The following is a 12793-nucleotide window of genomic DNA, read 5'->3' on the forward strand; positions in this document are numbered from 1 at the left end:
TGCAAACTGATAGAGTAAGCAAATAAAGCATATAAAATAAAGGCTTTGTGTTAGACAACTAAACAGGAGTGGTGGAGCTGAGTTTTAAAAAACTCAGTGTTGTCCATTTCTCTATATTTATTTTTCTCCCTACCTCCTCATACCAATGTCAACACTCTAAAACAACATTCATTTCATGCTGTGCAATGAATTCTGTATTTGTATGTATTATATGTAAAATGTCCGAGTTACATAATTTTGGAGAGTATCAACACACAGGTGGCTTTGATAGCTTGACATGAATTATGCTTTTATAGAAGTGGGGTGTATATTACTAAATTCTAGCAAAAAAAAAGAATCTTTGCTCAGATGGGCCAGCACTGGGTGCTTAGGAAACTGCTTTACCGTTCCCTTTCAGATTCTTATTTAAGCATCCTTCTATACAGAACAGTGTTATTTGGACACTTCAAACCTCTGTTTTCTTTGTTCTCTCCCTTCTTCTTTAATCTTGTTTTAATAATGCACAGCCCAGTATAATGAGCTGCCCATTACAAAGTTACCATCTTGAGTTGTAGCACTGTTGAAAGGCTTTGAGTCAGTGCTTTTTAGTCCAACTTCAAACTGTCCCCCCCCCTTTTTTTTTTTTTTTTTTTTAAATTTCTTAAATTAGTAGTTATGGCCTGATGCACCATCATGTGCAAGTTATTCTTAATATGAGTGGTGTTAATGCATCTGTCTGTCCCCCCACCCCTTATTTCTCCCATTTAAAGCTGCCCCACTGTTGCTGTACGCGAACCGACGCGATCTGCGACTGGTGGATGCTGCAAACGGGAAGGAGAACGCCACGGTGATTGTGGGCGGCTTAGAGGACGCAGCAGCAGTGGACTTCGTGTTTGTAAAGGGGTTGATATACTGGAGTGATGTAAGTGAAGAAGCCATTAAACGAACAGAATTCAATAAATCTGGGAGTGTACAAAATGTGGTCATTTCTGGACTTCTGTCACCTGATGGGCTGGCATGTGACTGGCTGGGAGAGAAATTATACTGGACAGATTCTGAAACAAATCGGATTGAAGTTTCTAATTTAGATGGATCACTGAGAAAAGTTTTGTTTTGGCAAGAATTGGATCAACCCAGAGCAATTGCTTTAGATCCTGCAAGAGGGTAAGTCTTTGTTAAAACAAAATAATTACAAATATTAAAATTTGTGCTACTTCTTGTTTGTTGAATGATTTTAAATAAGCGATGGTACTGTTATCGAAGTTATCCTAAGCCATTTTGCAGTATTTGCTTCTCTTTCTATTAGTGTGATTTGAAAACAATTTGCACTTCTGAAATTGCGTTCATATTGGTTTGTGAACAACTAGGAATCATCAGACATTTTTAAAAACTGCTAGAAACTTATTTTGGCAATGTGCAGAAGATGAACAGAAATGGAAAAGTTCTAATGTAAAATCCGATATAATCTGCTTGAAAGGCCATCAGCTGCCTGTGGACAGGCGTGTGTCTCTCTGTAGTGTCAAGTAGCAGAGTTTTTTGGAGCTTTGTTCATTATTGATATTTATGCTTTATTGAAACGGCAGAAGAAATGAGAGAAATCAATACACTGTATTAAAAACAATTTGAGACATGTTTTAGCACTTAACCAGAAAATTTGCAGAAGGGTTCCTCTCCCCACCCTTCAGGGAACTTTTGTTTTAAATGTGTTTTGGCTTAGTCCATTCTAGAACAGGTCTTCTCAGCTCTCATTTCAGTCCCTGGATGTGACTTACAGTATAATCTTTTTGTTCTGTTCTTGGGACAAAACTGTGATTGCCAGAAATACTAAATTCAGTGGTGTTTTTGGTGATGTTACGTAAATGGCTAGCTTGGGGTTACCCCGTAGGTAAAGGGACTGGTCTCCCAAAGTGAAAGGCTAATGGAATATCCTTGATGCTGTAATCTTTTGATTTTTTTTTTTTTTTTGTCTGTAGTATAGATCTTATTTATATTATCTTTTTTTCCTGAACAAGCACGAAAATGAATCTACTGTACTGCCATTTCACATTTTTTTTTTCAGTCAACTTTTTTGGGGGATAAATCAATGCATTGTTTCTTTGGAAAAATGAGGGCTGTTTTAGCTGCTTGCAGCTTCTTTACATTATAATTTGTTGAACTTGCGTGTTTGGGTCTTTTCCTCCAAAAGAAGAACGTCTCTTTGTAAAACATGGCTTCTTTCCTGAACTTCATAGAAATACCATATCTTGAATATTTTCTTCCACAGTTTCAATAGGCATTTGACAATATACAAACAGGAAAGATGTTTCTTTTGCATTACTTATATTTCCAGCTTTGCAAATAACAAAAGGATGGATTTATGCTTTTCCTATCTCCTTACAACTTATAAATTGGAGCCAATGATAGCATTAGCTTTATTTTATTAGATTCTAAACCCATTTAAGAATGGAAAAGATGTAACGCTCATGCCCCTTCCACCCACCATCCCAAAACTGAGAGAGAAAAGGGAGGAAAAACACAATCAATGTGTTTTTGATTTGGCTTGTAGCCAGAGAGACAAAGATTCTCATTAGTTAGGAATAATGTGCTGTTGTCAAGCCAGTTGGTCTTTTTTAGACAAGTATTTATATTTTCCGAATACGCACAATAATATGCTCAGTTATCAAAACTAGATGATTGCATAGTCTTGCACTCTTTCATAATACTTTACGTGAAGAGGAAACTACAAGAACAAAAAATGAAATAGTTCAAAGATAAAGTGAACTCATAACTTTTTCCATACTGATGATCTGTTAAAGCAGTAGAAGTAAATGCTTCAATATGCCTAGATTTAAAACAAACCAAAACAACTCAAAGACCCCAAACACCAACAGCCGCCTTCCCCAAAACAAACAAAAAACCCCAACCAAAACAAAAAACCCTCCAACAACTGTAATTGAAGGACAAAAATATTTTTTTCTTCTAAATCTTTGTAGAGGTCACTTTCTAAGTTGTTATAGGAAGAGTATGTTTTAGGAAGGTAATACAGTAATATATCCACTTTCTGTCTTACCATATTGCAGTTGCAAAAATTGCAATTCTTGTGTGTAGTTTTATGACAGAAAACCTCTCAGCTTTTTAATAAATCTGGTTACATTTCAGAACTTCCTCCAAAGCTTGAAACATAGGTGGAAGGATGGCATCAGCAGAGGGATATAAAGAAAAAAAAAAAAATCCCCACGCTGTTCTTGTATGCATGCTTCTTTCACTAATATTTACATTTTTTTAGCCCTATAAATGTCCTTTGGTTTCACACTGTTGCCTGGCAGACAGTGGTAGGAATAAGCCATAAAAGGATCTAAGAACAGTTAATAAAATCTGAAACTTGGAAAAGCAAAACCCCTCTCATTTTCCTGGAGTCTTATCCATCTCCTATTATGCTCCGTTGATGGTTATTCCAGATACAGTTTTATAAACTCTTGCAATTCATGAAAAGAAATGATTTCGCAGCAAAATTTACACTAAGGTCGTCATTACCCAGAAGTTCAATTTTTCATTGAAGTTTATTTGTCAAATGTAGTTTGATCCTGAAGTAGGATACATCAAGTATTTCACGATCAAGTTGATTTAAGTACCAAATTACTCGTCTGTTCTGTGCTTGTGTGTACACTTTTATTATATGTATCTATCTTACTGAAAACATGAGAATGCCTACTTTGAAATGAAATGTTAAGAACAGTATAAGCTAGCACAAATACGTAGTCATGAATAATGCATTTTCTTGGCAGTGACCCATATAGAAAAAATTAAATGTTTCACCAACACTCATGTCTTTTGATCAACCTGTCTGTTGTAGGTCGTTCTCTGAAGGTCACTACTCAATGCTGTTGTGATAGTTTGGAGAAATATGGTTGGACTCTTTCATGTTACAGCAACAGTAGTGGTGATTAAAGAATAGCTGATTTGGGTAGCCTTTGCTGTCACTGCCAAAACCATCTGTTAATTGTGTGTGAGGTTATATGTATAACTGAAATACTGGAGTAGAAGTTAGACTTGGTTCCCATGTCTGTTATCAATAATGAGAAATGCAATACATTTACTAATGGAAAATATTTTCAGTTGTTAACTGAGACACAGCAGCCAAGTCTAATTTTTACTCTGGTATTTTTGTCTAGGAAGCCACCAGAATCTAAGATGTCTAGACTCCTCTTACTGGCCATCTCCTACATACATTTTGAGGTTTGAGCTTCTCATTTCTCACGTTCATACACTACAACTTAGTTTACTTTTTTGTATTTTAGTTGTCTTGATACTCAGTAAAATATTGTGTGTGTACCAGGAGAGAGGAGAAGGGAGCTCAGATGAAGAGGAGAGGGATGTGGGGTGCTTGTTCAGCTGCCTTTTGAAGTGAGGGGTTTCAGGGCAGTTTCAGGAAGGCTTCTCGGTCCTAATCATCCTTTCTGAAACTGTTCATTCCTGACCTGTGTTAAACATGAGACCCTCTTAATAAGATCAGCAGCTGGGAATAACACATACTCTGACACTTTAATGTTGACTTTTTGCCAGGGGAAGACCAGGTGTTAGATCACCAAGTGCAGGAGAGCATCAGTTTTTAGTGCATTAGGAGCATTTAGGAACTGCTCACATGAAAGTTGAGCAAGTGGAAAAGAGGTTTTTCTGCTTCAGCACTCAAGATCAAAAAAAATGGCATATCTATTCAGATCACTGAGCAAGTACTGCTTGAAAATGCAGTATTGTGTATTTGTATTGCTGTTTTCTTGTAATTTTTTTTAATTTGTACAGCCCTTTTGTCCTCAGGGAAAAGACTTCATTATCATCATTACAGTTCCCCCAAAATTACCCTTTACACAACTTGATCAGCTTTCGTCATAAGAAGCACTATCAAAATGAACTGGCTTTTCTCACTTCAAGATGTATTGTTCACCACAAAGGGAATTTTAAGTGCCTCCTAAAGTGCTGACTAATTGCTTACTTTTCAGGACGTGTTTTAAAATCAAGTGACTCTATAGAGTTACCTTAATTGTTAAACTCTTGTAAAGCTTTCAGGTTGCAAAGGTTTTCAGTTAATGAATGGAATTAGAGTACAAAGAGCTACAACACTTTTTATGACAGCTGAAGTTGATGTCTGGATGAAGTACTTTGCATATTGGGGAAGATCTTCAGATTTAATGCATACCCCTCCCCCAGCAGACTTTTATCTTTTTTTCTTTTTCACGCAAAACCTTTGCAGGGAATACATATACTTTCTTTCTTTATGGACCTACTTCTTTTGTTTCTTTGAAAGTTGGAAACTTGCATCTGAGTATGTCAAGCACAAAAGCAATTGTAGTACAGGCCTTACATCTGCACATCATAACAAAAGATTCATGGGAACTGGTAGTATTTGTTGCCGAGTGGTAGATGTTATACAACAGTATAAGGAAAGGAAAATGGACAGTTCTAATAACAGTTACAGTATCTTTCATTTGGGGGAAAAAAACATTTTAAAAATGAAAAAAATCAGAATTTCTTTGTAAATTCACCCGTTCGGTGAAGGGTTTTTTATTTGCATGCAAGTTAGTATTATATAAAATGGCACCTTAGATGTAAATTCCCAAAATAATGCAAATAACTGAACGCTTTGCTTCATAGCTTCTCTTGCTTGATGCCACCTCTCCCTTGAGCAGATTGCTGCTCCTCTGCTGATACTAACGTATTTCACAGGCAGCAGATTAGTACACTCAGCTAATCATTTGCTGTATAGCCTGGCCTGTGCAGTAAGGAGTTAATTTTGAGGTTTTATAGGTAACTTATATGCAAGTGTTAAGCTGATATGAAATCTGCAGACTGCTGTGGTGTTGGCACATAGATTTACAAGGTGTATTTAATCTTTCTTCACCTAAGGAGGTTCTGTTGATCAGAAGATGATGTTGGTTGCAAATACATCGCTAAATTCTGGTAACAGCTAGGATAGTAAACAACCCAAAAGGTATTTTTTGGTGATTTAAAGATAATGATGCTTTTTGGGATGGCAGTAGTGTTGCACAGGTTGTCCTGATGACACTGCATCAGGGGTGGCCTGCCTCGGCTCTTGAGCTGCATGTAACTCTTGGAAGATCTAAAATGCAGCACCGGTGTCGCTAGTAGCTGGGTAATCCTAGCACAGGGACTGTTGGGTGACCTGAGTCTCTAGGTATGGGAGACTACAAATCAGAGAAGATTGCCTAGGCCAGGATTATACTGCATGATTCAAAACCCAACAGCATGCAAAGCAGCGCTTCATCCTGCAAGAGGCTAGCATGGCATCTGAAATGTCCTTGCCATCTTCCGCCCCAGAACTACTTAACTCCCTCTGCTTCTGAAGTATAAGGTGTTTGGGGTTTGGCTCTTGGTCCTATTAAGATCTTTGTGGCTTCTGGGAACAAGATCAGACACTACTCGCTTACTGTAATAGCGTTGAATATTAACTCTAGGGTTTTTGGGTTTGTTTTGTTTTGTTTTTTTTTAAGTTCATTGACAGTCTGTTCATTTTGAAAGGTTCTTTCACAAAACTTTGCAAGATTTCTTTGAGATTTGTCATTTATTTTTCACGTGATGCTGGTTTCCAGTCCAATGCTAGGATATTTCCATGTGGCTAGATGCTAAAATTGTAAAGGTGTCATTTTATTGCACAGCTCAAAATGTTAATTTCTTTCTCCTCCTCTCTTTTTGCCTCATCTGAAGGAGGAGGTGAAGGAAGGTAACCAGAAAGTAACCAGAAACCCACATATTTAAAACAGTGAAGGCTTGGAGAGGTGACCTCTCTTGTAAATCTTGCTGCGCTGGTTTTAGGTGTTACTGCCATTGAGTGCCTATCCTCACTCTACTGCTAGAGGTTGCCAGGAACTCAGAGGAACATATTCACTAATGTATTTTCTTCAATTTTCAGGCGTTTTACCTAGTTTTCTCTTTGTGGAAGGAGATGGGAGAGATTTGGCTTGTTAGAAATCAAACTAGAGTGCACAGAATTGATTTGTGCAGACAAACATTTTTCTTATAGACTCGAGTATCTTAAAGTTGTAGATGCTCTTAGCTGTAGGCAAGTTTGAAAATAGCCTTTCATCCGCACCTCCTCCGTTCAGTGCTTGGGCTAGAAAACAAGACTGTGGACTGGATCAGTTGAGGGCTGTGCTTTCCCTTCTGCCAACTTTCCTGTGAATAAGCTAGAAGCATCTTGAAAGACTGTAGAGTTTGTCAAAACACTAAGTTCATTGGCTTTTTTTCATTTTGTGTCTTCAGTTTCGGACTTGTTCTGGTGAGGCATGTAAATATGGTATGTTAAATGATAGTCTGTTGACAATTTAAGGTATCATTCAAGAGGGTGATTTGGCCTGTCCCTTAACGGATACCTCAGTGCTGCAGTGCGAAGAGTGATAAGAATTAGTGAACTTTATGCAACTTGCTGTAAAGTATCAATGTATACTTCAGATATTTGCATGCAGTATTTGTTTAATAAGTTAGAACTAAATATTTAAACTGAGGTGGTAATTTCTGGTCTGCGTGAATAACCTCTGGTGATGAATCTTTGGGCATGCTTCTGTTTATCTGCATTTTCAGTCCCTGCAATTATAATTTAGCATCTAAGTCTAGACTATGAAGACCTGTTTTATTTAAAAAAATAAATTGTGAACAAACAAGTTTTCACTAACAACATTTTGAATGAAGCTTTATGCTGAGTGAATGCAAGGAAAATGCTTTTTAAAATCATGATTTTAGACTTCTGGTAAGCATTACTAGCTAGATGTTAATTAAAAAACGTTTGTTCACACACTTTTAAGAATTAAAATAATCGTAAGGCAACTTTTAATAACTATTAAAAGGAACTCAAAAGGGCCATAATAATTTACAGCAGAGAGTTATAATCTGATATATTGTTCGTTCTGCGTTCTTGCTTGAGAAGTTCAAAGTAGCATTGCTATTAAGGAAGCAGAGTGGCTTTAAAGTAACATCCGTGCTGTTTCTGGGGAAGGGGCCAGAGTAAAAAACAGACCGAACCAAACGAAAACAAAACTCCACCCAAATAATCCCCCTCTCCCCCCAAATATAACTTACATAACTTGGCAGTGTTTGTCAGGAAATCATTACTTCAGAATCCATGACATACAATAAGACTTGTAGGAGAGCTTTTGATTGCTCACTAAAACTATTGCAGCTGACTCAGCTTAATAATTGCAAATTACTGCTAGAAATTATTTTTATACTTCATTTTAGGGAAAAGTTTTGTTTGTAATCTCTTTACTATTTTAAGGCAGGATATTTTAGAGAGGATTTTTTTGGAAATGATGATGAGCCTTACAGACAATGTGTGTTAAAGCATGTCTGCACCAGAAGAAATTTGTTGGCAAAATTAGCCTTTAGCGAGTACAGATCATTGCAGTGTGGTTTAAACTTTTTGTTCATCCTGCAACCATCTTCCTCCCTTTCTAAATAAGCTTCACTGTCAAAAACACGCTTTCTGCCATAACCTGAGATTATACTCACAATTCTTGATGCGATATATCAGCCACCACATTGCACACCTGACAAGTGCATTTGCAGCAGAAATGTATAATGCAGACTCAGGCTGAGTCGCAGTGGATGAGAGGAGCATGGTAGTGTCTGGCCTTATAGTTAATGAGTCTGCTTGTTCGTGGGCTTGTAGGTGTGCAGATGGAAGGAGGAATGCTGGGAAAAAAAAAATCTTATGTTTTCTTCATTTAAAATGAAGATAGGGTTGGTTGGTTGTGGGTTGGGTCATCCCCCCCCGCCCCTTCAGTGTTTTGGGGAGTGACTGAAATGTGTCCATTTTAGAGTTTAAAGTTTGGTCCAAACTTCAGACCAAACGTTTTGATCTGTGTTGTAGAAAATGGAGCAAAAAATTGCCTTTGTTCCTCTGGAGCAAGTTGATTGTTGGATTTATGTTGTTGACAAAAAAGATTGATTTATAGCTTATTTCTTGAAGAAGGCTGATCAATCCACTTGCTAGCATGATTTGAAACAGACCGATGATATTCTTTAAATAAACTATGGATTAAGTTTGTTTAAAAAATGAAAATCATAGCACTCAGCTGTATGAAAGTTTGGTATGATTAACAAAGAAAAAAATCTATAGAAGAACCATCTTTATTTGGCTGTGTTCCTGGAAAAAATAAGACTATCCCTGTGGAGAATGAGTGTATTTCAGTACTGTCTTCTCTATAGAGTGGTCAGATAAAATGTCATGGGATAATACATTGTACAGAGGACGTCGAGCAAATGCAGCTTTTACAGTGCAGCTAGTAAGAAAGGAGGACATACCAGGGACCTAAATTGTGAGGTGGCCTGATAAAATACCTAAATAAGTGTTTCTAGAATTTGTGCAGTGACCCTAGGACAGGAGAAGATGGTTCACATTACAGTCAGCCTGCCAGGGTTGTTAGTTGGGCCTGTATCTGAAGCAGTACAATTCTACCGTTTCAGGATCTGTGTATAAAAGACCTGAAAATGAGCTGAGCAAAGCAAAAGTTAGTGCTTTGGATTTCTGCTTGACGCTTGGAGAAAGAATTACTACTTTTAACTCTTTGTTGTATTGCTGTAGCCGATGTGGTGAGTTTCTGGTCTGTATGTGTCTTTGGTAGGGGATGCCCCCTTCCAGGCTGTTTTTAAAACATCTGGCCCAGTTGTGGGTGTTTCATGGTAAAAGAAAGCAATAGAAAAACTTGAGCTTTGTCTGTGGGAGCAGAGTCACTTCAGATGGGTCAGTGATGCTGTTCTACAGTAATGCTCTAGATTTTAAATTGTGTGCTTTAAATGCATATATGTGGGTGAGAATGTATTTGTGGTGTTTGTGTCTAGTTAATTGTATCTTATACTAGAAATATTCTAATTGTGTTGTACCTTAAAACCTAAAAACCAACCAACCAAACCCCCAAAACATCTCCTCCTACTTCCCACCCTCCCTCTCCCCCCCCACAAAAAACAAACCAACCAAACCCCCATAAATGTGGAAACCTTTTTTTCCTTGGACTGATGTGTAGAAATATAAAGAATAGTAACACATTTTCTGGACCTTGATGCTTTAATTAGAATCCTTCTAATACCGCTCTCTTCAAACAAAAGTCAGCATCCATTCTGGGTCTCTCTCTTCCTTTCTTCTCCACACCCGCCCCCCCCCCCCCCCCCCCCCCCGGGGCACCCCCAGCCACATCTACAACACCCCCTTCTTTCCCTGGGGTTGTTTAACATGTACTTTACATTTTCATTTCTCATGGGAACCTTGTCATTTCTCACTTTTACATCTTTATTCCATGTTTCAGCATAAAGTATTACTTGTATTAAGTTTTCTCTGTCACTTTAAGCAAGTGGTAAAGATAGGAGATTAAGCAACTAAAAGCACTGTTAAGTTGGAGAGCTTTTTCTCTAAATAAATCTATGTAAGTGTGAAATTTATTTTTCTTATTTAAAGGATAAGTATTATCTCTGCTCTAGCAGGTTGTTAAAAATTACACTAGAATTAAAGAAAGCTGTATTGCAAATTAAGCTTGTGTGATTCTTTTGCTGTGTATTGTAGTGGTGCATAGAAATATCTTCAATTCTCAAGTAGAAGGTTCTTTTTCTAAAAATGCCTTTTTTCGTCATAGAATAAAACTGTATCTTATGTAATTGTCTAACTTTTAGGTTAAACTCTGCAAACTTCTGAGTAAGCTGAAATAGAAGACACTATTTTGATATTTCTTTTTTATTTTCAGCGTGCATTTTTCTTGTGTACCTTAAAAAAATCAAAAAACTTTCTCTGAAGTACATTTTTAGATCTAGATATGTAAGCCTTGTTAGTCTGAGGTAAAAATTAAGGGGGGGAAAAGTTACTCAAAATGTACACGCAGTTTATAAAGTAGTAGGCTCCGATGAGTCTCAAACTGTAAGAAGATCCTAAAAGAACGCTTTCAGATGGGTAGGCCAAAACTTGCCTATTTCTTACTGTAAACACTTGAAATATGATGGAGCTTGAGCAGCTGGTAACAATCCAGAGTTGTCTGGTTTTATGTGCCTGTGTATGTTGGTAAACGTGTGCTTCACCTGATCATGAGATTTCACACAAATGTTCTGTTAACTGTGTAAAGTGTGGGTTGTGTGTTGATTTTACTGTACTTTCCGATTAAACAATTTGTTGTTTTATTGCGATAGCCTGACACACTATTTTAAACAGCCTTTAATAATGTGCTTATTGTGGCCAGAAGTGATAGCTGGAGGTTCTGACTGAGAACTTCTATTGGCCCCTAGACATTCATAAAAGTAGTTGCTTGACTGAGGAGAAGGACTGCTGGATGGGGTGTTCAAGCCAGCACTTGTCGTTGAGCTGGCAGGCGCAGAACGGCTTGGCTAAGTAGTCAATAGCGAAACCAGAGATTTGTTTTAGTAAAGGTCTGATCGCTGCTCATAACCACTAAAAGCTTTAGCATTAAATAAATTATATAGTCCTAATCAACGTTTTATAGCTACAAACCAAATTTGGATTTAAAGAGACGGATACTATGAAAGCATGAAAGTACAATGTGTTCTTGAGGTTTAACAGAAATTTGTTACTTAACTAGAGAAGAATTGTCTCCTTGCATAAAAACGTTCTTCTATTTCAAGGCAGAAATGAGACTCGGAAAACTGTGAGTTGCTAACCAGAGTTCTTTATATGAATATATGTGTTGTAGCCTCACTAAAATTGGTGAAACCTCATCAGTTTATGTAACCAAAGCAACTTGCCCACTGTTTAGTAAGTAGCTGAAGGGCAGTCTTGTTGGTAACCATGAAACATAAAGAGGGCCTCTTTGCTCCCAGTCCCAAGTTCCCCTGTTTGGAGCAGATTCCCTATGAACTGTGGCCCATGGCCCTGTTGTTGCATGTTCTCTCTTCTCTGTATCCCTTTCATACGACATGGATGCTATCAGCTGCTCTCACACAGATAATTAGCTAATGAAGGTTAAAAAAGGAAAATCCAGCTCAGAATATAGAGGATTTCCTCTATGCATCAGCTTTTCAATGTCCAGCAGGACATACCTGAATTGGAGCCAAGCAACGACTGGGAGAAAGGCTCAGTGATTTTTGAGTTTTGATAGGCTTTATGGTCATCCGGGGGCTGTACAGATACAGAGACAGAAGTCTTCCCATTTTCTTCAGTGAGAATAGGATTACAGATGCCAAAGGGCCACCCGTGCAACAGGGTGGGAAGATTAAGATTTTTGAGCTCTGGTTCCTATTTAAGTTCTTTGTCACTCTTTTCCTTTTGAAGCCTGGCCCTCTGCAAACAACTGCTAGTAATCTAAAGTTGAAATCTTATGAGCTGAATTTCTCATGTGTGGCTGTGAAAGTATTAGTTGTCTTCTGTCATTCTCCAAAACATGCAAAATGAGGCAGACTGTGGATTTGCGTAGTTTGGGACTCTTCCCCCCACCCACCTGCATGGTTTGTAAAATCTCCCAAAGCATCTTGCCCATTCCCTTCATCCTCCTTAAAAGTGACATATTAAAAGCTCCCGTAGAGAATTTGACGTGTGGCACCCTAGAAATACATAACCTCAGCCAAAACTTTGAATAAAGAGATGTGACTTTGTAAAGATGGTGGACTATATTATGTTCACCCACATGTGCATGCACGTGGCTGTTGACATATGTAAATGTGTGTATGCATATTTTACCTGTAGAGTTCACCAGTGTAAGTATTAACAGTACATACACCAAACGATCTAAAACTAAGAAGTGCCTGAAATCTGTTACAGAAATCGACCCATTAAAAACTGAACGGAGTTACAGAAAAACTCGGTTTAGGTGTAGGTCTTTTAGAGGCTAAAGCC

General features: G+C 37.7%; 1 protein-coding gene across 1 annotated transcript in view; it reads left to right on the forward strand.

Annotated features, from left to right (window-relative positions):
* Positions 1–749: 749 nt before the first annotated feature.
* Positions 750–12793, forward strand: part of LOC104080824 (low-density lipoprotein receptor-related protein 6-like) — a gene marked incomplete at both ends in the record, with an annotated part of 60075 nt that continues 48031 nt past the window's right edge. The window contains one exon of the mRNA XM_009583344.1: positions 750–1143. Coding sequence (XP_009581639.1) covers positions 750–1143 — 394 coding nt within the window. The remainder of the gene's footprint in view (positions 1144–12793) is intronic.

Source organism: Fulmarus glacialis, unplaced genomic scaffold (genome assembly GCF_000690835.1).
Source record: "Fulmarus glacialis isolate BGI_N327 unplaced genomic scaffold, ASM69083v1 scaffold15078, whole genome shotgun sequence".
In the NCBI taxonomy this organism is placed as follows: Eukaryota; Metazoa; Chordata; class Aves; order Procellariiformes; family Procellariidae; genus Fulmarus; species Fulmarus glacialis.